Genomic DNA, 21,632 nt, shown 5'->3' with positions numbered 1-21,632 from the left:
GAGCACCGAGAGACGGTGGGAGCGCGGGTGTCCGCCCCCCCCGGGGCCAGGGGCACGCAGAGCAGTAGTCCAGGGCCCCCGAGCCAGGAGCACCCTGAGGTCACCTGAGCAAGAGTCACTGGAAACCTGGCCCTGCTGGGCGGCTGTCCCAGCTGCTCTCTGGGCCCATCTCCAGCTGCAACCCCCACAGTGCAGGGACCCTGGGGCGGGCTGACGATTACGTGAGAAACAAGGCTGGGCCTGGGCCGAGGGGCATCAGCGAGGGCCACGAATGTGGACTGTTTCCCTGTGGGACGGTCTTCGCTGGGGCGGAGCGGGAGTGCGTCCTGGAAGCGTGGGTCTCTCCCCTGCCCCTGTCTGGAGGTTCCAGCTGAAGGAATCTCCCCAGGCAGGGCTGGAACAAAGCCATCTGCGTCTTTCCTGCAACCCTCAATCAGTTCAACAGAAGTGAGGAAGGTCCCGCCCCTAAGGGCTTGAAGGGTTAAATGCACTTGACAACGCTGAGACGCGGAGTTTGTACGATCCTCACGCATCTCAGAGGTAGGTGTCACCGTCCCATTTTACGACAAAGAACCTGAACTTCAAAGGGAGGAGGGGGCAGCCCAGGACCCCACAGCTATACGTGGGACGGAGCCAGCGTTCCGAAACCAGGCAGGCCTAGGTCGCTTTGCTTGCTGACAGAGGAATGGATTCTTTTGCGGTGATGTTTTAGATTGTTTGGGTTTTTTTTTTTTTTACCTCATTGTTAAAAATAATACACGCTCCTGATAGGACTTTCCCCCTTAACTACTGCTCCAAAGTGGTCACGTGTTCTTAAGTTTTATTTTGAACACAATACAGGTAATTTCTTCTTGACTTCACTGCTCTGAGGTGACCGGATTTCCAAGTGGGATATTTTCTGCACTGCGGGCGTCGCGTCCTCTATTCCTCTCTGCTTGCTCCTGCGTTTTTGAACAAGGAAGGATTATCTGGGCCTGGGTGGGTGGGCGGTAGCACTCTCTACCCTGCCCTGTGTTGAGAGCCCCTGCCGGATGCTGGGCTAGCCCTGTGGGAGCCTCGGCACACGGCCGTGTTCAGGGCGCACCCTGCGCTTGGCCTTCACCCTCCCAGCATCTGGTGATTATTTAGAGAGAAAGTGAAGAAAACAAAAACAAAAAACAAAACCCTTAACAGCTGCCATCAGAATCATCTTGGTGAAAGGACAGCCTGTGTTAGGGTATGTGGGTTAGGGAGGTTGCCTGGGCGAGGCGGCCTTAGGTGGCCCAGCCTGGCCGGGGAGGTCTGATGGTGGGTAGACGGGGGGCAATGGCTAAGGAGAGGAGGCTGGAGTCCCGGATGTGTTGAGAGCGAGGATGCCTTGATCAGTCTGAGCTGCTTCGTGCGGCCCAGTCTTTCCACGACCCCGGGTCTTGGGCGACTCCTACCGCTTCGCGCTTCCTCTGTTCTTTCCCTTCGTCAGGCCTTTGCTGACGCGAGGAGGGCTCTTTGATGCTCCAGTCCGTGAGTCCCGTCTTCACTGTGACCATTCTTCTCGGGTTGCATTTTTTTTATTTAAAAAGTTGTCCCTTTAAGAAACTTCCAAGGTCTCTGGTTCTTTTTCTTGACTCCTGGTCATCTCACAGGTGCCTATTCCTGTCTTAGGGTTTATTTCAAACCACCCCCACCCGCCATTGCGTGGCTGAGATGTTAGTTGTGTTCTGATTACTTTGTCAGCCCTGCTTCCCTGGGGGTCAGCTTGGGCCGGGGAGTGTTGGCCGCTGTGCACGTGGTTGGTGCTTGACTCGGCCTTATGTTTACATCTGAAGTTCTACCCAAGGCACCTGGCCTGAGAGAGGGGGGCGTACCCCCAGTAAGTCCCAGTAAGAGTGGGGGAGGGGAGAGAAGCGCCCCCAAGGCAAGTCTGGACCACACAGGACACGGCTTGAGGGACTCAAGACGCCTGTACCTGGACTCGAGAGAGGCTCCAGGCAGCGCGGGGCTCTATGCACAAACCCTCACGGGTCAGCTCTCCACACACCATCTCTCCTCGCTGCCCCACCTTCCTTGGCCCCAGCAGATCCGATGCTCACGGCCACTCCCATCCCCATCCTGGGCATCACCCCCCTCGGCCCAATTCTCCTGCCTGACTGCTCCCCTCTCTGTCCCGAAAGTTCTGTCTCCCAGCACTGCCCTCAGCCCCTATGGTGGTCAGTACTGCCACTGGCCGAAAACCCCCACCTCCATGCACGTGGCAGGAGCGGACAGACATGGCCCCAGCGCGTCTGACTGCTGGTGTGAGCCCCTTCACAGACCCATCTCTGACGAGGTGCTTTCATCCATCAGCATGGGTCCTTGAGGAACGAGAGACAGGAAGCCCATACCCCCACCTGGCCTGAAGCAGACACAAGGCACGAGTGAGAGATAAAACTTCGTTATTTAAAACACTGGTATTTTAGGAACTTCCCTGGCGGTGCAGTGGTTAAGAATCCACCTGCCAACAAAGGGGACATGGATTCGAGCCCTGGTCCGGGAAGATCCCACATGCCACGGAGCAAGTAAGCCCGTGTGCCACAACTACTGAGCCTGCGCTCTAGAGCCCACAAGCCACAGCTACTGAAGCCTGAGCACCTAGAGCCCGTGCTCCACAACAAAAGATGCCACCGCAATGAGAAGCCCGTGCACCGCAATGAAGAGTAACCCCTGCTCGTTGCAACTAGAGAAAGCCCGCGCGCAGCAACGAAGACCCAACACAGCCAAAAATAAATTAAAAAATAAAATAAAATAAAATAAAATAAAATGTTGGTATTTTAGAGCTGTTTGTTGCCAGAGCACAGACATCGGCCCCAGAATAGGTGTGAGGCTATATCAGGACATACGATGCAGGCCGGGGGCTGGCATGGGCCCATCCCTGGAAGCCGTGATATGCAGCCATAAAACATTTGGTAAAACTCAACCGTGACGACCCATGAGGCAAACGATGTCCAAAATAACTCACAGGTCTGGTGGAAGAGGTTGGGAAACCCTGGCAGCCTGTGTTGGTCACAGGCTGCGTTTGGCAAGATACCACGAGGGAGAGATAGCCTGAAAAAACATGCCCGGTTTGCAAGCTGGGAGGAAAAAGAATCGAGAAAGGCAGGAACGCAGGGACTCATGGGGTTGAGAGGCCACCTGCTCATCCCAGAGGGCAGATCAGAGTCAGGACCATGTGGCAGGACAACACCGAGCCGTGGGTGACTGTGGGGCTTGCTTCTGAGCCTCGCCAAGTCGGGCGAGGCCGGGGGGGCGGAGAGCGAAGCAGGCGCCTCGGGTGTGGCTGCACGCCCACAGAGGCCACGTCAGGACCTTGGGGGACCACAGCGCTTTTGAGAGTTGCACTGCCGAAGAAACCAGGAGGCTGGGACTAAAAAGTTTGTGACTAGAGACTTGAAAATGGCCTTGGTGGAGAAGAGGCCGAGGAAGCAGTTCAGCCCCCAAAGAGGGCTTGGCCAATGCCATGATCAGGCGTGACCAGTTAGACAGGAGGAGGGCGGACCCTTCCCAGGGCAGAGCCAAGGGCCACAGAGAACCCAGGACTGGGGAGCCTGGCCCAGGATGGGGCCCCTGGCAGGCCTCTAACACTGCTGTGGGGCGGGGGCTGCTGGCCCCCCGTTTCTCCCTCCGCAGGGGTGTTGTTGCTGCCGCCCTGTCCCTGTTCCCCACGGGTGGGTGACTGGCCTTCCAGCTCACGAGTGGCTGGGCCGAGTGGAGCCCCACCGGGCCCTGGTGCTGGGACAGCCCCCCGAGTCCCTGGACCGTAACTGGATGGGACCAAGTCAACTCCTGGCCGGGGCAAGGGGGTGAGGTGGAGGGGTTGCATCTTGAGTGCAGGAAGGAGAATCAGTGGGACATCTGGTGACCTGGGGGCCGGATGTGGCAGGGCCAGGGCTGCTGGCCCACCATTTGCGGTCCTCCCTCGCCCTGGCCCCTTGGGGGGGGGGGGCGCTCTGTGACTGGGTCCGGCCAGTTGGTCAGGTGATGTCACTGCAGGGCCAGAGCGTGTAATGGTGGTGGGAGACCCACACTAGAGGCGTGCCACCCCGTGAGCCCAACCCTGCGGGCAACCAGGAGGACCAGTGCCCGCTCGCTGCCCTCTGTCGCAGTGGCTGCATCAATCCCAGCGTCCACAGCTTAGCCATCCTTCGTGGCGATGCCCCAGGTGGAGTCCCCAACCTCACTCCCTCTTCCAAGCCCCACCAGTACCTGCCGCCTCGACCGCACCTGTGCTTGTAGACATCCTTCCTTCTCCATCCCCCAAAGTCACACTCACCTCTTCCTTTACTCCAGTTTGGGATGGGGGACCACTGCTGAGAAAGGCCCGCAGCAAGGGTGATGACAAGTGGCCTCCTTGCTTTGGTGTTTGGGGGTCCAGGGTGGGGGGGGAGGGGCTGGGGAGGGTGGAGGGTGCCGCTGGCGCTCAGACCCCCAGGGCTGCCGGGCAGGATTGGGGGCTTCCGAGGGCAGAGCCGGGATGGTCAGGAGGGGCTGGGGGGCAGAGAAGAACCTCAGCACGACCCAGCCCCTCCGGCCTCTGGCCTGCGTGTCTGGCGGTGACCAGCTCAGGACCCCGCCCCACGGCAGCTGGGCAGGTGTGAAGGAGCTGGGACGAACAGGCCGGGAGGTAGTTTGCAGTGGAGGTTTAATGGGACAGTCACGGTGACCCTGCACAGTGGTCCCCCGGGGGGCCCGGCTCTAAGCACTGGGCTCCCCAGGCCTCTTCCAGCAGGGTGGGCCTAGAAAGAGCACCAGCGCCGCCTGTCCCTCCCTGTGTGTTATTGCTGCACTGGCCCCAGGCAGCCTCGAGACAGACTGTCCTGTCCCACTCCCCCTGGGGCCTGGGATCCTGTGTTCCCTGAGGAGCTAAGGCTTTCCGGGGGGCCCCTCCCCAGGGACATCCACCCTTTACTCGGTGTCCCTTGCCCCCCACATGGAGGGCATGTCTGCGTCCTCTGCCGGAGGCCAACCGAGGCTGCCATCCCCGGGGGTGGGGTGCGGGGTCCGCGGGCAGGAAGCACGCTGGGGGGACAGCATGGCCCAGGCCCCCGGCAGATGTAAGGCACGGTGTGGCGGTCGCCATCGACCCAGGGGCAGCGCCTGGCAGTCAGTGTTGAGACAGGAGGGTGTGGCGTGTGCTGGCCGCTCCAGGCCTGCAGTGCAAGAGGGCTGCGGGGACCAGGTCCCCAGGCCTTGGCCGGCCCCGGGGGTGCCCCCAGAGAGCCTGCAGGAGGGGTGCGCGGGCCAGGCTGGGGCACGGTCACGGTGGGCCGAGGCCCGGAAGGCACAATCGTGGTGTCGAGCAGTCAGGGCTAGGCAGACACGTTGACATCCCTGAGAGAGATGGCGCTGCCGGGGGCCTCGTCCCCGAGCAGCAGGGCTGGTGCGTCTGTGTCCGCCTCCGAGTCCGCTCCGGCCCCGCCTTGCTCCACGCTGGGCTCTGTGCCGGGGCCCAGGCCCTGGGACAGGATCTGCTGGATGGTCCGGCGCAAGTTGGGGTGCAGCCGGCCCTGCGTCTGGTAGAAGACCTCCAGGGCGAAGGACTTGAGGGCGCCGGTGCAGAGGTCCTCGTACAGCGGGATGGTGTACATGCGGGACATCTGCGGGCGTCCGCTTGTCACACTGGCTGCTCCCTGGCCCCTCCCACCCGCGGGCCCCAGGGCTGCAGTCACACTGCCGCAGCAGGGGCCCCACTGTCCTTGCCTCCACCACTGCAGGCCTCTGTGGAGGCCCCATCTCCACGGAGCTCGGGCTAGGGGGGGCGCTGCCGGGGGACAGGTCTGGGGAGTGGGGAGGCCGGGCCCCGGCAGGCCTGGGGTCCTAGGGCCTCTGAGGAGCTCAGATGTGCCGGCTGTCCACGCCCAGGGCCCAGTGGGCCCAGACCCCCACCCCGGACTCTGCTCCCGGCCTGGCCCTCGGGCACCACTGCCCCAAGGCCCGGTGGGGTCTGTGCTCTTCCCCCCACTGCCAGCCCCGATGCCACGTCTTCCCCACCCCATTCTCTGGGATGCCCAGTCTGAGTGGGCGGGGCGGGGGGGGGAGGGGAGGGGGGAGAGGAGGGGAGGGGGAGGGGAGGGGAGGGGGGAGGGGAGGGGAGGGGGGAGGGGAGGGGAGGGGAGGGGGAGGGGAAGGGAGGGGGAGGGAGGGGAGGGGGGAGGGGAGAGGAGGGGGGAGGGGAGAGGAGGGGGAGGAGAGGGGAGGGGGAGGGAGGGGGGGAGGGGAGGGGAGGGGGAGGGGAGGGGAGGGGGGGAGGGGAGGGGAGGGGGGAGGGGAGGGGAGGGGCGGGGGGGAGGGGAGGGGAGGGGCGGGCCCACGCTGGTGGGTGCACCTGGCTCTCAAGGAAGCGCCGGACCCTGTGGAGGTCGGGGTAGTAGTCGTTTCGGACGACAATCTGCAGCCAGCGAATGCGGATCTCGGCATTCATCGAGTCCAGCAGGGAGGAGTAGCACTTGGACAGGCTCATCACCACCTCTGCCGGCCACGGGCAGGTCAGGCCAGCCGTCCCCTCCCCTCCCCCACCACCCTGGTGGCTGCAGGACTCACCCTGGGGCAGCGGGGACCCGTCCAGGAGCCGGTCCAGGAAGAGCGCTGTCTGGAAGGTCCTCCACTTGGAGATGTCGATGGTGCTGGCGGATGCGGCCGCCTGGTCCAGGGGCTCCGCGGTCCACAGCTGGAAGAGGGCCTCCACAGGCCGGGTCAGGCTGGATCCCTGAGACAGGTCTGGCTCGGCCAGCGGAGGACCTGTGGCATTCAGCCAGCGCTCAAACTCCAGCCCTGCAGGGAAGACACCACCCTGGGGTCCCGAGCAGGCCTGCCCGGGAGACCCCAGACCCCGAGGGTGTGCCTGGGTGTGACTGTTCCGGGCCTGGGAGCCCCGAGGGCGGGGGCCGTCTGGGGACGGCCGGGGTCACCTCTAGCCCCTGCCACTCCAAACCACTGGGGTGGCTTCGGCGAAGGGGCACACAGAGGCTCGAGCTGGTGACTGAGGGACCCCCGGCCCCTCCACGCCTCTCCTGGGTAGAAGACAACGAGGCACTGTAAACCCTTGGAAGGGAGGCGGCGGAAGAGGCTCTGCCCCACGAGGGGGTAGGGGGCACCACCCTGGGAAAAGGATGTTCCTGCTTTAAAACCCTGGAGCTGGGCAGCCGTGGGGGCAGGTTCTGCCCATCGCCCGCTCCCAAAAGCCCTTGGAGCACCTACCAAACCTTCCCAAACACAGGGTCCCCCTGCCCACACCTCCCAGCCACACCTCACTGCCCTATAGCAAGCTCTGGCTTCTCCCAGACGTCAGACACTCCAGTCTCTTCTTTGGCCCCCAAGCCCTTGGACCAGGGACAGCCCCACGAGCCTCACAAGCAGGCCAGCTGCCTTGAGCTAGCTCTCAGGCAAACCTCTCTCCGTGTCGCAGATCCTGCCCCAGGCCCTTTGCACAGTTTCCAGAGACCTTTTTCTGGGACTGCTTAATCAGGTCTGCCTGGCCTAAGTACCACCTCCATGCTGGGAAGCACACCCTCCTCTCTGTTCCTATAGCGTCCAGCCCGAGGCCCACACTGTCCAGCGAGGGTGGCTGCAGGAAGGATGGATGAACCTGAGGGAATTTCTTCCAGGCAGAGGGGTCATCTTGTGTGGTGGAGCCCACACACCCGCCGCCTCCCTGGCAGGCCGAGGGGCTAGCCGGTTGCGGACCCGTGGCAGGCGGTGGGCCTCACCTGCCCGGCAGTCCACACTCTGCTCCTTCAGCTCCGGGAAGAAGGTCAGGAAGGAGTCCAGCAGGTCCTGGGCTACCACGCTGGTGAACTTGTACTTCTCCACGTAGGCCTGCTGGGGCAGGGGCAGGGCTCGGCAGGCCTGGGGGCTGGGCACACCATCCCCATCCCACCACCCGCGCCACAGCTGGGGCCCGCACAGCTGGAAAGGGCCGCCGCACCGAGGCGTCTGTACAGAGCGGTGTGCAGGGCGCAGGGTGGCGCGGAGGCACCCACTGCTGCCCCACGGGCCCAGCCAAGTGGTCAAAACCGGGAGGGAGGGAGGGAGGGAGGGAGGGACGGAGGGACGGAGAGGAGGAAGCACCCCAGGCACTGCCCGGAGAGAAGGCCGCGTCCCAGCTCCGCTCACAGGCCCCCGCCACTCCATCCTCACCACCAGGAGAGAAGGGCAGCCCTGGGAGTTGGGGCAGAGAAGGGGGGGGCGTACGGGGCCTGTCTCGGGGAGGCGGCTGCTCACTCGGAGAAAGCTGTCAAAGCGCTGGGGGTCCCCGCAGAGCTGGGACAGGTAGTACACGAAGCAGTAGCCCTTCTCGTAAGTGAACAGGTTCATCAGATGGCTGGGATTCACCCCTGCAAGGGGAACACCCGTGGCTCTGGGCGGTGCCCTGACCCTCCCATGTCCCAAGGGACGGGGGCAGGATGGCGGTCAGGTGCTGTGAACGGGAAGCGCTGAGGGCCGCCGTCCCTCACATCTAGATGTCCTAGGAGTGTGGAGACGGGGCCCGCCTTACCCGGGGGGCCTCGGTGGAGACCTCGGTCCACACACCACGGTGACAGGTGCTCAGAGCCTGTGAGAGGCGGTGGCAGGCTGAGGGGCCCCTGACCTGGCCTCTGCGGGGATGCCACGGTGGGGACAGGGACGCCCGGCCAGAGTTAGCCTGGGCTGGGCAAGGAGGCCCTGCAGGATGACGTGTCCAGGGCCCGGGGCAGGGCCGGTGGGAGTGGGTACCTGGCTCCAGCTTGACCTGCAGCTTGCTGACTGGGCTGTCCTCGCCGAGGACCTTCATCTGCCTGTGCAGGGCGTCCAGGCGGAAGGCTGTCTCCAGACAGGTGAAGGCAGCGCCTGGACGGGGCAGGGGTGAGGCTGCTGCCCTTGCGGCTCCCTGCCCTGAGCCTTGTGGAGATGACCCCTGGCCACCCGGCTGGACACACGCACGGCAGGGGGGCCGCTCCCCGGGGGCCAGGCTGGGCTCCCAGCCCCTCACACAGTGCCCGGATGGCCCCGGCGGTGGCCCCGCCGCCCCTGCCCCAGCCCGGGCGGTACCGTAGGTCTCGGTGGTAATGCGGCGCTGCGCGTAGGTGGCCAGGCCCTCGCTCAGCCACATCTCCTCCCATGTGGCGTTGGTGACGGCGTTGCCGAACCAGCTGTGGGCCACCTCGTGGATGACGTCGATGATCAGGAACTCGTCACTCTCCAGGATGGAGGAGATGATGAAGGTGAGGCAGGGGTTCTCCATGGCCACGATGGGGAAGGAGGGGGGCAGGAAGACGATGTCATACCTGCCCAGGGTGGGGGGTGACCGTGAGAGGGCCGGGGCCCGGGCAGTGAGCATCACTTCCTTCCCAGGAGGTCAGACAAGGCCCCCCACCACGGGCTCCCGTTGCTTCCCGGTAGGGTGGGGCCTTGCCCTCTGAGCCCTCCTACAGTCAGCCAGGCTCCCAGGAGCCCCGGAACGTACCTGCCCCACAGGTAGGGCCCGTAGAGGCGCTCGGCTGCGCTCAGCCACTGCTCCACCGCGCCGGACAGCTTGCTGGTGGCCGTGGGCAGGAGGCATGGCTCAGCCCACACGCGGCTCCTGTCACAGGGGCGAGGGTGGGTGGGGGCCGGCCAGTCCCCATCCCTCTCACCCCACTAGGCCTTCCCTCTGCTTCTGGGCTCGAACACCACCTGCACCTAGTCTGGCCTGGTCCACCGCCCAGCCGCTGCCCGCCGCCCTGCCTCACTCACTGCCACCACGCAGGCCCTGCCCGCAGTGGGGGCCGGGCCACACGCGAGGGGCCGCTGGCTCCTTCTGTCTCTGAGTCGAGGGAGCCCGCACAGGTGTGAGGCTACGTCCAGCGGCAGCCCGGCCCGGCAGGGGGACCGGCTTGCGCAGGGCGCTGGGGAGGCCGGAAGCCCAGCCTCCGGGTCTGGGGGTGCACGGGAGTGAGCGAGCTCCTCTCTCACTGACAGCGGCGGCCCCGGGGAGCGGCGCCGTGGCACGTGGGGTCCTCCGGCGGGCGGCTGCAGACGCGGGCCGCACACGCAGCCCACGGTAGGATCTCCCCGAGGCCTGGACTCCGGGCAGCAGCTGCAGGAAGTAAGAGGCGGCCCTACCTGGGCCCGATGTCTGCCGGCTGGAGGTCCCCGGCCACGAGGGCCACGAGGTAGGCGGGCACCGGGTGCTCCATGTGGAAGCGGTAGACGCCCTCCTCCTCCACGTAGGTGCTCTGTGTGGCACTCATCAGCACCTGCACCCCCGACGGGGCCTGTGTTCGAGGAGGCCCCACCCATCAGGGCACCCCGTGTCCTCGATGGGGATCCCCACGCCCTGCCAGGGCACCCCGTGTCCCCAGTGGGAACTCCACAGCCCGGTCAGAAGCCCCACATCCATGGTAGGGAACACCACGTCCCCGACGGGAAGCCCTGCCACCTGGATCAGGTAGCCACGTCACTGTCGGGGACCCTCTCAGCCCCATCAGGGGTCCCCCCACACTATTCGGGGAACCCCACGCTCCTGGTCTGCACACCTCTTGCCCCAGTCGGGAGTCGGGTGGGCGTAGGGGTGCTGCCACGCTCAGGCCAGGAGCCCTGGGACCCAGCGACTCCGTCTGTGCCCTCCCCTCGTCAGGGTCCTATTGGCTCATCCTGGGTCCAGGACCCCGACCCTATCAGGCTGCCCCCTCCTGCACAGTGAGGAGGGTGGGCTCCTCCTAGAGCAGTGGTCCCGGTGGCAGCCGGGGCCAGGCTCGGGCAGGTAAGAGTGCGGAGCGGGGCCTGCTGGTGGGCGCTGACCTTGACGACGGCCGAGTAGGTGCACTTGACGGCGGGCGTGTCGAAGCACGGGAAGAAGGAACGGTTGCAGACGGAGTGGCCCTGGGTGAAGACGAAGGGCTTGGCACTGCCGTAGGTCAGCTCTGGGTCCAGCCACCAGATCTGCAGTGGGCAGTGGGCAGGGTATCAGCCGACGGCCCCTGGGCTCTGGCCCTTGACGCCCTCCCCATCACGTGGGCTGAGGCCTCCTGGAGACCAGGGCTGCTGGCTGACGGCCCTCACCGTACCAGTGAGGCGGGGGCACCTGAGGCACACAGGGAATGGGGGGAGCCTGGGGGCCCTGCCCCACAGAGGGCAGCACGTGGGGACGCCAGAACACCCCTCCCTGCCAGCCCAGCCTTGATTCCTGAAAGCTAGGCAGAGTTTCTGGAGAGGGCAAGGCCTTGGGAAGTGGCCCCAACCCCCCTGTCCCGCTCAGGCTTCCAGGCTCAGGGCTGCTGGGGCAGCGGCTGGAGAGGGAGGGAATGAGGAACGGCCCAGGAGGGGATGGCCCGACTGGGCTCGTCCAGGGCCAACAGCAGCTCCTGGGCACCATCGCTTGCCCACCCTGGGCAGGCAGGGTGGCTGACACAGAGTGTGGCCTGTGCTTCACCACCAGGGCCAGGCCTCTCTCCAGGTGGGAGGCCAGGCACCCAGGGAGTCCCCCAGCCTGTGCCCCTCACGCCAGCTGCCAGAGGGAGACTGAGACGGTCAGAGCACCTGAGTCCAATTCTCGCAGGCAGGCGCGAACCCGGTCTCAGCCGGGAAAGGGAGCCGGGAATGTGGACGTGTGGGGAAAGCAGTGCTTCCTGGTGACCCCCACGTGCGCCTGAGCCCAGGGCCACCCCTGGAAATGGGGCAGCCTCACAGGGAGGGATCCCCCAGGGGGAGAAGGGCTCCCGGCCAGGGCCCGTGGGCAGGGAGCTCAGGCTGGGCTCTCGGAGAGGACGCGCGGGACAGGAGCAGCCCGGGGGGAGGGCCGCTGGGGCCACGGCCGGAGCACTGTGGACAGACCCCGCAGCGGCCACCAGCGCCCAGCCACCCACCTCCCGGGCGGGGCGGCACTGGTGGGTGCCTCGCTCATCTGCAGGATGGACGAGGACCTCCGCACAGAACCTGACACCACACTCGGTGTCCTCGGGAAGGGCAGCCGTCAGGGGTGGGCGTGGGCTCAGGGCAGAAGCGGGGAGGATGCCCTTCAGGGCTTCTGCACAAGGAAACGGCCCCTGCATGGAAGATGCCTCCACCGCACAGCGCCGGTGGCCCAGGGAGGCCGAGGATGGGGGTGCTCTTCGGTGCCGTGCCGCCTACCTGCTTCCACGCCTGCCGGACACTGTCGCCCTCTCAGCCAACCTCCCCCCAGATGCCAAGGCCAGGCCCCACCCCCACTAGGGAGCCCTCCCTCGCACCCTCGTGCCCATCACTGCCCCCAGCCTCTCTAGGGCCATTTCAAGACACCCCCTCTCAACTCCGGCCAAACATTCCAGGGTCTCCAGGAAGGTCAGCACGGAGCCTGGGGGAGTTCCCCCAACCCAACCGCAGTCATTCTGTGGGGCCCCAAATCTGTTCTCACGCCCCCTCTGCCGGGACGACACGATCATTGAAGCCAACTGGACTGTTCCGTGTCCCCACTTCAGTGACCGAGCGCACGCAGGTTCTCCCAGGGCCGTTATGGAAGGACCCTAGCCCCCTGCAAGTGACAGGTCTGAGCAAACCACAGCTGATGGTATCCACAGTTGCTTGCCACTGGGAGTTGTCCATGCTGAGACCACAGAGGTGGAGGACCCCAGACCCAGTGGGGCTCCCTACCCCACAAACCCCAGACCCCAGACCCAGGAGGGGTCTGCCTCTCCTGCAGACCCCAGATCTTAGCAGACGCCCAGGCTCGGCAGGGCTGCCTATCCAGTTCCTGCAGACCCAGCCAGACCACTGTCAGCGTTCACAGACGTCTTTAAAACTTCCTTTGGGCCGCTTTGTCTGTCCTGTCACGGTGAGGAGTGTGCGGTGGTATCTTCCTTTTCTGCTGACCCCTAGGGCTGCCCCAGATGTTTAGAAGGCCTGTCTGGGGAGCCTGTTCAAAAATGCAGGCTCCTGGGCCCTGCCACAGAGCTTCCTGGGGCTGGGACCCAGGAATCTGCATTTCATGAGACTCCCCCGGCAGTGCTTCTGCAGGTAGCCCTTGGCTCATGCTGGGGACAGGCCCCCACGGTCAGGCTTCTGGGGATACGATCAGGCTAGCAAGGGTGGCCTGTTATGGGCCCTCGTCCCACCACTCTGCCAGTCTTGGGTGGACCAGACACATGGGCTCCAAGTTCACAGATCAAGGTCCGGGAGGATCACACCCCTTTGTTCTCACGGCTGTGGTGGGAGGCATACATGCCGCTGTCAGAGATCCAGGCTACCCCAGCAGGTGCCAACCCAGCAGGCCAGGGGCCAGGCCAGCACACCCACGGAAGCTCACAAAGGAGGTGAGGTGGCAGCTGAGGGCTCCTGGGAATCATGCAGGAAGCCCATAGGTGTGTGTCTGCTCTGGGCTCTTCCTGTCCAGATGTCACCTTGATGGCTCCTGACCTGGTGCCTCTGTGCCACCTGTGCGTCACCGTATCCATTTACATGCCGTGGGCGCTGACACATGGAAACTTCTGGGGCCTCCCAGAGCTACGTGTATGTTGTGTGTGTGTGTGTTTGGAGGGAGGGCAGTGTCACAAGCGTGCTGTCCACACGGAGACCCAGGAACCCCCATGCTTCCAGAACGGAAGGCCCTGCTCCATCCTGAAAGCCCTCCTACGGTGGAGGGGTGCTGCAGCCACAGCACCCAGCCTGGGCCACGCAGCCTTCCTGCTGAGCCCCCGGGGCGGCAAATGCTCCACGTCCAAAGCCCTGCAGAGCCTACGTGTGTCTGTGTTGGGGACACAGGGCAACCCTGCCGCCGCACCCGCCAGTCCCCACGGGGCCTGAAGCATTAGAGCCAACCCGGGCCTCTCCGCCTCCCACTCCGGCAGGTCCGTCCCTCTTGCCACTTCCAGGGAACAGTCCTCTGAAGGCCAGGTCACACGGAGGCCCTTTCACATCGGACACTGCCTGGCCTGCTTCTCAGTGCCAGGCTCCCTCAGATGTATGGTGTGGCGTGTGCTCACCAGAAGCTGTCCCTGTCCCCAGGCAGGGACAGCCCCCGCACACCTGGAAGGAGAGGCTTCCCGTGGTGGCATGCTGTCCCCTGTCCCCACGGTCCAGGGCCAGCACCCAGGCTCTCGCTCGGTCCAAGGTTCCTAAGGGCTCCCCGGGCACCAGCTGGGAAGCACTGCAGGCACCTGGACAGGACTCCGGAGCCAGGTGGGGAAGTGCCAGGCCGGCCCCATCTCTCCGCAGGTGCCTCAGGCGCAGAGCCCACATTAACGCCCCCCTAGCCTGGCGGCAGCGCGGGGAGAAACCACCTGGAAACGACCCGGCGACCAGCCCACCGCCCCAGCGCCCACCCGGCGTTGGGGGGGGGGTACTCACGGCGGGGGCGTCGGTCGAGGTGTAGCGCAGGATGACCTGGAAGGGCTGGTGCGCCTGCAGTTCAGGCGGCAGCGTGACGGTGAGCGAGGAGCCGTAGTCCGTGAAAGGGTCCACCCTGAAGGCCAACGGGCAGCATGCGGGCTCCGCGCCGGGCGCCTCGGGGAAGGCGGGCAGCGGGGGCGGCGGCGCGGGACTCGGCCCGGGTGCAGCGAAGGCGAAGGCGCAGGGTGGCTCGCCGGCGGCGGCGGGAGCGCGGCGGAAGGCGGCCGAATGCAGGCGCAGGGCCGGGTGCGCGTCGAGCACGAGCGCGCGGGGCGCGGGGCGCCGCGCGCACAGCTCGAGCACCAGGCAGCCGGCCAGCTCGCGCGCCTCGGGCCGCAGCTCCAGGCCCAGCTGCAGGTGGCGGAGGCGGAAGAGCTGCGCGCTGGAGGCCGAGGCCACGTCCAGGGCGGGCGGCGGCTCGGGCGGCGGACGCGCGGGCGCGGCCTCGGCGCCGGGCGCTTTGCGGCAGCAGCACTGCGCCGCCATGGCCGCCGCGCTAGGTGAAATCCATGGGCGGCGGCCGCGCCCGGCCGCGGGGAGCGGGTGAGGGGCGGCGGCGGCGGCGGCGGCGGCGGCGGCAGCGGCAGCAGCGGCGGCGGCGGGGCGAGGGCACAACAGGAAGTCGCGCCGGGAGCCGCCCGGCCCGGCCCCGCGCCGTGCGCCGCCCCGCTCGGGCTCCGCTCGGCCGCCGCCGGGGGCGCTGTGCGCGGGGAGACCGGGGAGCCGGGGGCGCAGTGAGCGGGGGCGCTGTGAAGCGGGAGACCGAGTAGCCGAGAGCGGGGCTAGGACCGCGAGCCCGGGGCGCTGTGCGGGGCGGGGGGACAGCGGAGCCGGGGGCGCTGTGTTGGGGCCGGGGGCGCTGTGCCAGGGCTGAGGCCGAGAGCCGGGTGCGGTGCATGGGGCTGCGGCTGCCGTGTGCAGGTGGCCGGGGCACTGTGCTGGGAGGTGGGGAAAGCGGGAGTTGGGGGTGAGGGGCGGGACGCTGTGTGTTCGGGGTCCGGGGCGCGCCGGGCGGAGGAGTGGCCCTGCGGTCTCCCCACCCCTTTGCGCTTCCTACGCGGCTCGCGTCTGGGAGACCCCGGGAGTCAGGATGCCCGATCCTTCAGCGATGCTGCGGGCCCGGTTCCTGGGGCAGCGACTGCTGGGACACCTGGGTGAGGGAAGCTGGGAAGTGTGGCGTCTGGAACTCAGTGTTATTCGTCCATTCGGGAACCTCTGGTCCTGGGGAATGATGGAACGATGGAATGATTTCCATACACCCGACCCACTCCCCTGTGAGACCAGTGGTGTTACGTGCCATATGGTACATGGCGGTGCTCAAGAACCTTAAGGCTGTGCTGTCAGATTATTGTAGCTATTTAGATTTAAATTAAATTAGAAGTTCAGTTTCTCAGTTGCACTAGCCGTATTTCAAGGTCTCCGTGTGTGTTTGGAGGATAGTGTCTGGCTAGTGGTAGCCATCCTCAACAGAGCAGATATCCCATCATTGTAGAAAGTTGTGCTGGACAGTGCTGCCTTAGGGCCTGTTGGGGCCCTGGAGGAAGATTGTATAGGTGAGTGCTGGGCAGTAACAGGACCTGGCCTGCCTGTCCCCATTCCACCTCGCCCAGGCCTGTCCAGAGACTTAAGCCCAGAGGGGATGCCTACAGACCAGCGAGGGTGCGCAAAGACCTAGCATCAGGGGGATCTCGAAGCCATGGAACCAGAGGGGCTACCAAGATGTTGCTGTCATCATCACGTAAGAAGTCAGACCCTTAGGGAGAAGGGGCTTTTTGGCCTGGAATCCCACCCACCTCTCTCCCCTGATCAGTCTCCCTGTGGCACAGTTGGGGCCTGACTCACAATGCACTTGACCTCGATGGCGTCCCCGAGTAGCGTTTGATCCTTCTGGGTTCAGTATCCAATCTGTCACCCATGTGATCCTGCCTGCCCTCCTCCCCGGGTGGGGGGCTGGGTGGGAAGGACGGCTGAGTGGCAGGACACATGTTCACTGATTCAGAGCACCTGCACTGAGGCACCTCTTCAGTTTTTCCTATGTGCCATCTTAGCAGGGGGGACACAATCTCCTTGTCGGGGCCCCACCCCAAACTCGCCAGTCACCTGGAGGAGGGGTTTCAGTCCTGTGTCCGAGACTCAAGAGGGAAGAGAACTGGGGTCTGATCAGTCCTCGAGGCCTTCAGGTGGCCCAGCGCCTGCCCAGGTGCCAAGGGCAGAGTGCTTTAGATGGCACTCCCAGTTTGACCAGCCTTTTGGAGCCACCCACCCCCCACCAGGCCGGTGGGGCTGGAGTCAGAAGACCTTCAAGAGGACCGTGTGTGGGCACCCACACTAGCCTGCCCTAGGGACCCGCAGGCAGGTCTACCAGCCACCTGCACACTCGGGGTAAGTTAACATCAGGGGGCTTCTCGCCCTCCTGGTCCCCTGGACTTGGGTGAGCAGGGATTGGGTCTCATCCCTTCTCTCCTGGGCACCTCCCAGCGGCCAGTTCTGCACACGGAAGGGGTGGAATGGGGCAGTCCTGCAGGTCCAGAGGAGCTGTTACCACTTCTGCCCACCCACCCCCAGCAGGGGGCGGTGCCTTCCACCCCACATTTTTTTTTTTTTTGGTACGCGGGCCCCTCACCACTGTGGCCTCTCCCGCTGTGGAGCACAGGCTCCGGACGCGCAGGCTCAGCGGCCATGGCTCACGGGCCCAGCCGCTCCACGGCATGTGGGATCCTCCCGGACCGGGGCACGAACCCACGTCCCCTGCATCGGCAGGCGGACTCCCAACCACTGTGCCACCAGGGAAGCCCCACCCCACATTTTTGTAAGGAATCAACACAAGCCAGTCTTACGGGAGCAAACAGACCTGTTCTATGGTATTAAAGGCAGCCCACCAAGGCATTTGTGAACTGTGCGGGCCACAGGGGTCGTCTCCACTCTCCACCCTGTCCCTGTCCTGCAGAGGACAGCGCCTTCAGTGCTGGGGGATGGGGGCACTGCCTGCTGACAAAGGTCCAGGGTGGCTACAGCACAGTCCTCCTGTCACCGCACCCCAAACCACTTAGGGGAGAGGAACCTGAAAGCCGGGACTGCTAGAGGCTGGGGCTTCTCCCATAGGAATTTTCATACACCAGCCTTTTGATGACCAAACGCTGGCTGGCTTGGGTGGGCTGATGCAGCTGACACTCCGCCTGCACCCCAGCTCTCCCCTGATGCACGTGGACTAGGTACCCCTATTCAAGTGCGCTGGCACTGGGAGGGGAGTGGGTCCCTGGCCTCACTTGCCAGCAGGTGGACACGGAGGCAGGAGGGCTTCCAGCAAGCCTGTGGTGTTCAGCTGGGGGCTGTGTTGTCCCTGGGTCAGAGGTCCTAGGGATACCTGGGCCTCTGGTGGCAGCCGAAGCTGGATGGTTCTCAGAATGGAGCTGGTGGGACAAAAGGCTGATGGGACCCACAGATGTCCTTCAGCCTGGCCCGGGCTCTGACATCCTGGCAGCCCTGTCACCCAGGGCCAGGTCAGCAGGTGAGGGGGTGTGCCAGCAAGGATGCCATGAGCACACGGGGTAGAAACGTGGGCTCAGGTCCTGGCTCCTGACCTCCTAGCTGGGCAAACCGCTCAGCTCACCTGAGGTTACAGACGGAGCCACCGGAGCCTCACCTGCCACGTGGAGGCAACAGCAGGAGCTTGTTTATGGGGTTGATGAAAAGTGACACGAGCTATGAGGGGCTTGTGGCGAGTAAGTGGCAGCTGGCAAGCCTTCCAAAAATGTGTGAAAGTCGGGTTAGCCACGAAGAGCTGCATTTGGGTTATGACGAGGGCTATGGCTCTTGGACATGGGGGCTGCTGATTGGTGACATCGCACCGGGCTGGGTGCTGACCTGCAGGGTGTGGTGTATGCTCTGAGCCAGGGACCGTCACAGCTGGGAGCCCAGATGTGCAAGAGGGTTGGGGAGGAGGAAGACCCTTTCACAACCACTCCAGTGCGTCACTCGCAGAGTGTGAGCTTCCCATCCCCACAACTTCAGGCTCTGCTGGGTCAGAGGTCTTCATCTGCAGGTAGGATGCTTCCATTTGGGGACACAGCTGGACGGGAGGCTGAGACACCACTTCACCATCTGGGGCTCCACAAGCCTCAAATCGGGAGTTGCTCTGCTGGGTGAGGTGACTGATCCTGACTCTTTTTTTTTTTTTTTTTTTTTTTGGCCGCACCATGCAGCTTGCAGGATCTTAGTTCCCTGACCAGGGATTGAACCTGGGTCCCAGGAGTGAAGGCACCGACTCCTAACCACTGGACCGCCAGGGAATTCCCTGATCCTGACTTTCAAGGGGCAGCAGGGCTTTGCTGCTGCTCAGGGGGGCCAGGAGGAGTATGCTGGAACTCAGGGCATTCTCCTGATGCCTCCCAGTACTCCTCGGTTGTATTGCAGAGGTCACGGAGGCCAGAGCGCCAGTGCGGGCAGGACCACTCAGGGCTCATCAGACACCCGACTAGGAAAGACCAGGACCTGAGGCATTGGCTGAGGGTCAAGGAAAATGATAAACATCAACTACAGTATTTTATTCATAACCTTGTTATGTATATAAACCAGGGATTATATTATCTGTAACTCATATGTGTTACCCAATTTTTCCTTTACTCTTTCCCCACTATCTTATTTAAGGAGTGTTGGTGGTGATTAGTTTTCTAGTGTAGTCTTCAGGCTGTAGTGTGTCCAGGCAGGGTACCTCTGAGCCAGAAGAGGAATCAACAGGCCCAGAGACATGGGTGGTCATTGCATTGTTGACATGACCTTGGCTGCAGGATGTTAGGCTGGGACTCATTGCTGTTGCTGAAACTGGGAGGCCAGTAAGGTAGGAGGTGGGTACGGACACTGAGACCCCCAAGGGCGCCCACATTGGGTGGTCTGTCACACAGCCTCGAACCCTCACTCTGTGTCACAGCAGCTACAAGTCTGGAAACTGGGCCCTCCCCAGCTGAATCGCATGTTGCGTTTTGTGACGGGGCCAGTGTGAGGTTTGGGAAAGCCACTGTGGCTTGAGCAGGTGGCAGGCATCAGGTTCTGCCAGCAGCCCCCCAGAAGCCACCCACATCAGAGTGGCAGGCAGCCAGGAACAGGGTGGCGGGTCTCCATGACTCCTGTACTTCCCCATCTCCTGACCTTGGCTCCCTGGCCTCCATCTCTCTGTAGTAAATGTGTTTCTGGCTAAAATTCCTCAAGTGGTTTTGATGTTCCTGACCAAGCTCTGTGTAATAAACATGCTGACGAGGGGAGGTACGGTTCTCAGTTCTCTCCTCGGCGGACACACCCCTGCCCTAACGTCAAGGCGGGACAGAGACCTTCAGGAAGTTGCAGAAAATAAAAAATCCGTGGGACGTGAGGCAGGAGAGGACAGACCACCCCCCCAGTCAGTGCATGAACTACCTCTTCCCACCCCGAGGCTGCAGGAAACTCCAAGCGCCCCGCTTTGGGGTTGGGCCGTCCTCAAGGGCTGGCCCATTAGGGCTCAGTCGGGCCCGAGGGCTCCCCCGGCAGGCGGGACCACGACTGAAGGGCCTCCTCGTACTTCTGGAGCTGGGACCAGAAGCCCGGGTTGGGCTTGGCCACCGGGCGGGCGCTCTTTACAATCTGCAAACGAGAGGCTTTGATTAGATATACCGCGCAGCGTCGGCTGCAAGCTCCGCCGGCGTTCCCAACGCCCGGAGGCCCCGCCCCCACGGGCGAGCCCTCCTCGAAGCCCCGCCCCACGGGCGGGCCCCGCCCCTGCCTAGAGCCTCGCCCCTCCCAGAAGGCCCCGCCTCTTCCCGCCGGAAGCCCCGCCACGAGAAAATCCCGCCCTACCTGGAAGGCCCGCTCCCGCGTGAGGCCGCGATGACGCATGAGGTAGGCGGTGCAGACGGTGGCCGAGCGGCTGCGGCCGTTCTTGCAGTAGACGAGGCAGGCACCACCGGCGCGTACCGCGGCCTCCATGGCGGCACAGGTAGGCTCCAGGTGCGCCAGCAGGTCCTCAGCCGGGTCGTCGAATACGGGCACGCGCAGCTCGGTCACGCCGGGCGCGCGGGGGCCGGGCTGCTGGCGCGAAACGTTGACGCATAGGGTGACGCCCGCGCGCTCCAGCAGCTCCGGGGCGGCCGCGGCGTTCGCGCTCCCGAGGAAGAGCGAGGGGGCGACGCGCACGAACGGCGGCGGGGCGGCCTTGGTGGCCCCGCGGCGTCCGGCTTGCTCCGCGTCCATGACCGGCTCTCGGGCCCCCAGCACGGGTGTCTATTTTGGGCCGTCGGGAGGCCGGCCGGGCGCCCCCGGGTCCTAGAGGCCTCTGAGGGGCGCCCGTCCCCCCCCCCCCCCCCACCCCGGGGTGGGCCCTGTAGTGGTTGTGCACGAGCGGGCACGCCCGCAAAGCCCTGGCCGCCTCCTCATTGGTCAGGTCTAAACGGGAGAGGCCTCCTCTGATTGGCTGAGGCTGGGGGTTGCGGCCGTTGGCTGGCCTGGTGGCCATCGGAAGAGTCTGATTGGCCGCAGTGAGGTGGGCGGGTTCGGGTTGCTGGGAGGAATGGGCCTCGCCTCGCTGGATACCAGAGCCCCGCAGGCTGCAAGCCGGGAGCTCTGAGAGTAGCTGGTGCCTGTCCCTGCGAACGCGGAGGTTTCCAGCCGGGCAGGGCTCGGGGAGGTGCGCTTCTCAAGTTGTGGCTGGTGTGCAGAGGAGCAGGCGACCCTGTCGCAGATTCTCATCTGGGCACTGACCAGTATCCGCCACGTCGTTTTGTAGGTAGGCCCCTTATCGCCAGGTGAGGTGCCCTTTAGCATAGCTTTATGTACATTTCTTTTTGTTATTTGTTTACTAATAAATCACTCTGTGTGATTTCTGCATTTTATTTTCCCTTTTATTGTAAAACATGGTTCATATAAAATAAAGCTACTTACTGTTAGCTTTTCATCATTTTTTCACAGACCAATATTTTTGTTTTTATTTTTCTCAATTATTATTTTTTTTGCATTACTACTGTAACTTTAAAGAATTAATACCATTTAATTACACAGTTGCCGTGTAAGAAGCCCTCTTCACTAGATTTTTCTGAGGTCCAGTGTCTTTCAGGGGCTGGTTTCAGTGAAAAGTTAACTGTCTTCCAGTCCTGCACGCATCTAGTTATTGCCATTTCAATTCTACTCTAATAATATGGAAACATTTTTTCTTCTTCATCTGCATCATTTACTTAAGATTTGCAATCCGTTCTATCAGAAATTATTCTCCAGTACACCCATGCCCCCCCCCCCCCCACACAGAGTACTCAATAAACCTGACAAAATGAACCTATACA

General features: G+C 63.8%; 2 protein-coding genes across 2 annotated transcripts; both read right to left on the bottom strand.

Moving 5' to 3' along the window:
• Nucleotides 1–5,321: 5,321 nt before the first annotated feature.
• RNPEPL1 (arginyl aminopeptidase like 1) lies at nucleotides 5,322–14,817 on the bottom strand. The gene is made up of 11 exons (XM_065880895.1): nucleotides 14,290–14,817; nucleotides 10,771–10,911; nucleotides 10,093–10,244; nucleotides 9,455–9,571; nucleotides 9,040–9,275; nucleotides 8,725–8,838; nucleotides 8,233–8,345; nucleotides 7,719–7,827; nucleotides 6,553–6,783; nucleotides 6,338–6,480; nucleotides 5,322–5,609 (listed from the first exon to the last, which is right to left on the bottom strand). The coding sequence occupies exons 1-11, from the start codon at nucleotides 14,815–14,817 to the stop codon at nucleotides 5,322–5,324; spliced, it is 2,172 nt and encodes a 723-aa protein (XP_065736967.1).
• A 4,998-nt stretch (nucleotides 14,818–19,815) lies between these two features.
• DUSP28 (dual specificity phosphatase 28) lies at nucleotides 19,816–20,550 on the bottom strand. The gene is made up of 2 exons (XM_065880198.1): nucleotides 20,158–20,550; nucleotides 19,816–19,944 (listed from the first exon to the last, which is right to left on the bottom strand). The coding sequence occupies exons 1-2, from the start codon at nucleotides 20,548–20,550 to the stop codon at nucleotides 19,816–19,818; spliced, it is 522 nt and encodes a 173-aa protein (XP_065736270.1).
• Between the last annotated feature and the right edge of the window lie 1,082 nt (nucleotides 20,551–21,632).

The sequence above is a fragment of the Phocoena phocoena genome, chromosome 7, assembly GCF_963924675.1.
Source record: "Phocoena phocoena chromosome 7, mPhoPho1.1, whole genome shotgun sequence".
Classification (NCBI taxonomy): domain Eukaryota; kingdom Metazoa; phylum Chordata; class Mammalia; order Artiodactyla; family Phocoenidae; genus Phocoena; species Phocoena phocoena.
The sequence above is the reverse complement of the archived record's forward strand: the minus strand, read 5'-3'. Positions and strand labels throughout refer to the sequence as shown.

What these genes read in the sequence shown, in the direction of transcription:
- RNPEPL1 (XM_065880895.1), bottom strand. Translation starts at nt 14,817, where the DNA reads ATGGCGGCGCAGTGCTGCTGCCGCAAAGCGCCCGGCGCCGAGGCCGCG. An exon ending in CCGGCAGACATCGGGCCCAG is followed by an intron (nt 9,572 to 10,092) that starts GTAGGGCCGCCT and finishes CCCCTGTGACAG; the next exon opens with GAGCCGCGTGTGGGCTGAGC. An exon ending in GGGCCCTACCTGTGGGGCAG is followed by an intron (nt 9,276 to 9,454) that starts GTACGTTCCGGG and finishes CACCCTGGGCAG; the next exon opens with GTATGACATCGTCTTCCTGC.
- DUSP28 (XM_065880198.1), bottom strand. Translation starts at nt 20,550, where the DNA reads ATGGACGCGGAGCAAGCCGGACGCCGCGGGGCCACCAAGGCCGCCCCG. An exon ending in CGCGGGAGCGGGCCTTCCAG is followed by an intron (nt 19,945 to 20,157) that starts GTAGGGCGGGAT and finishes TCTCGTTTGCAG; the next exon opens with ATTGTAAAGAGCGCCCGCCC.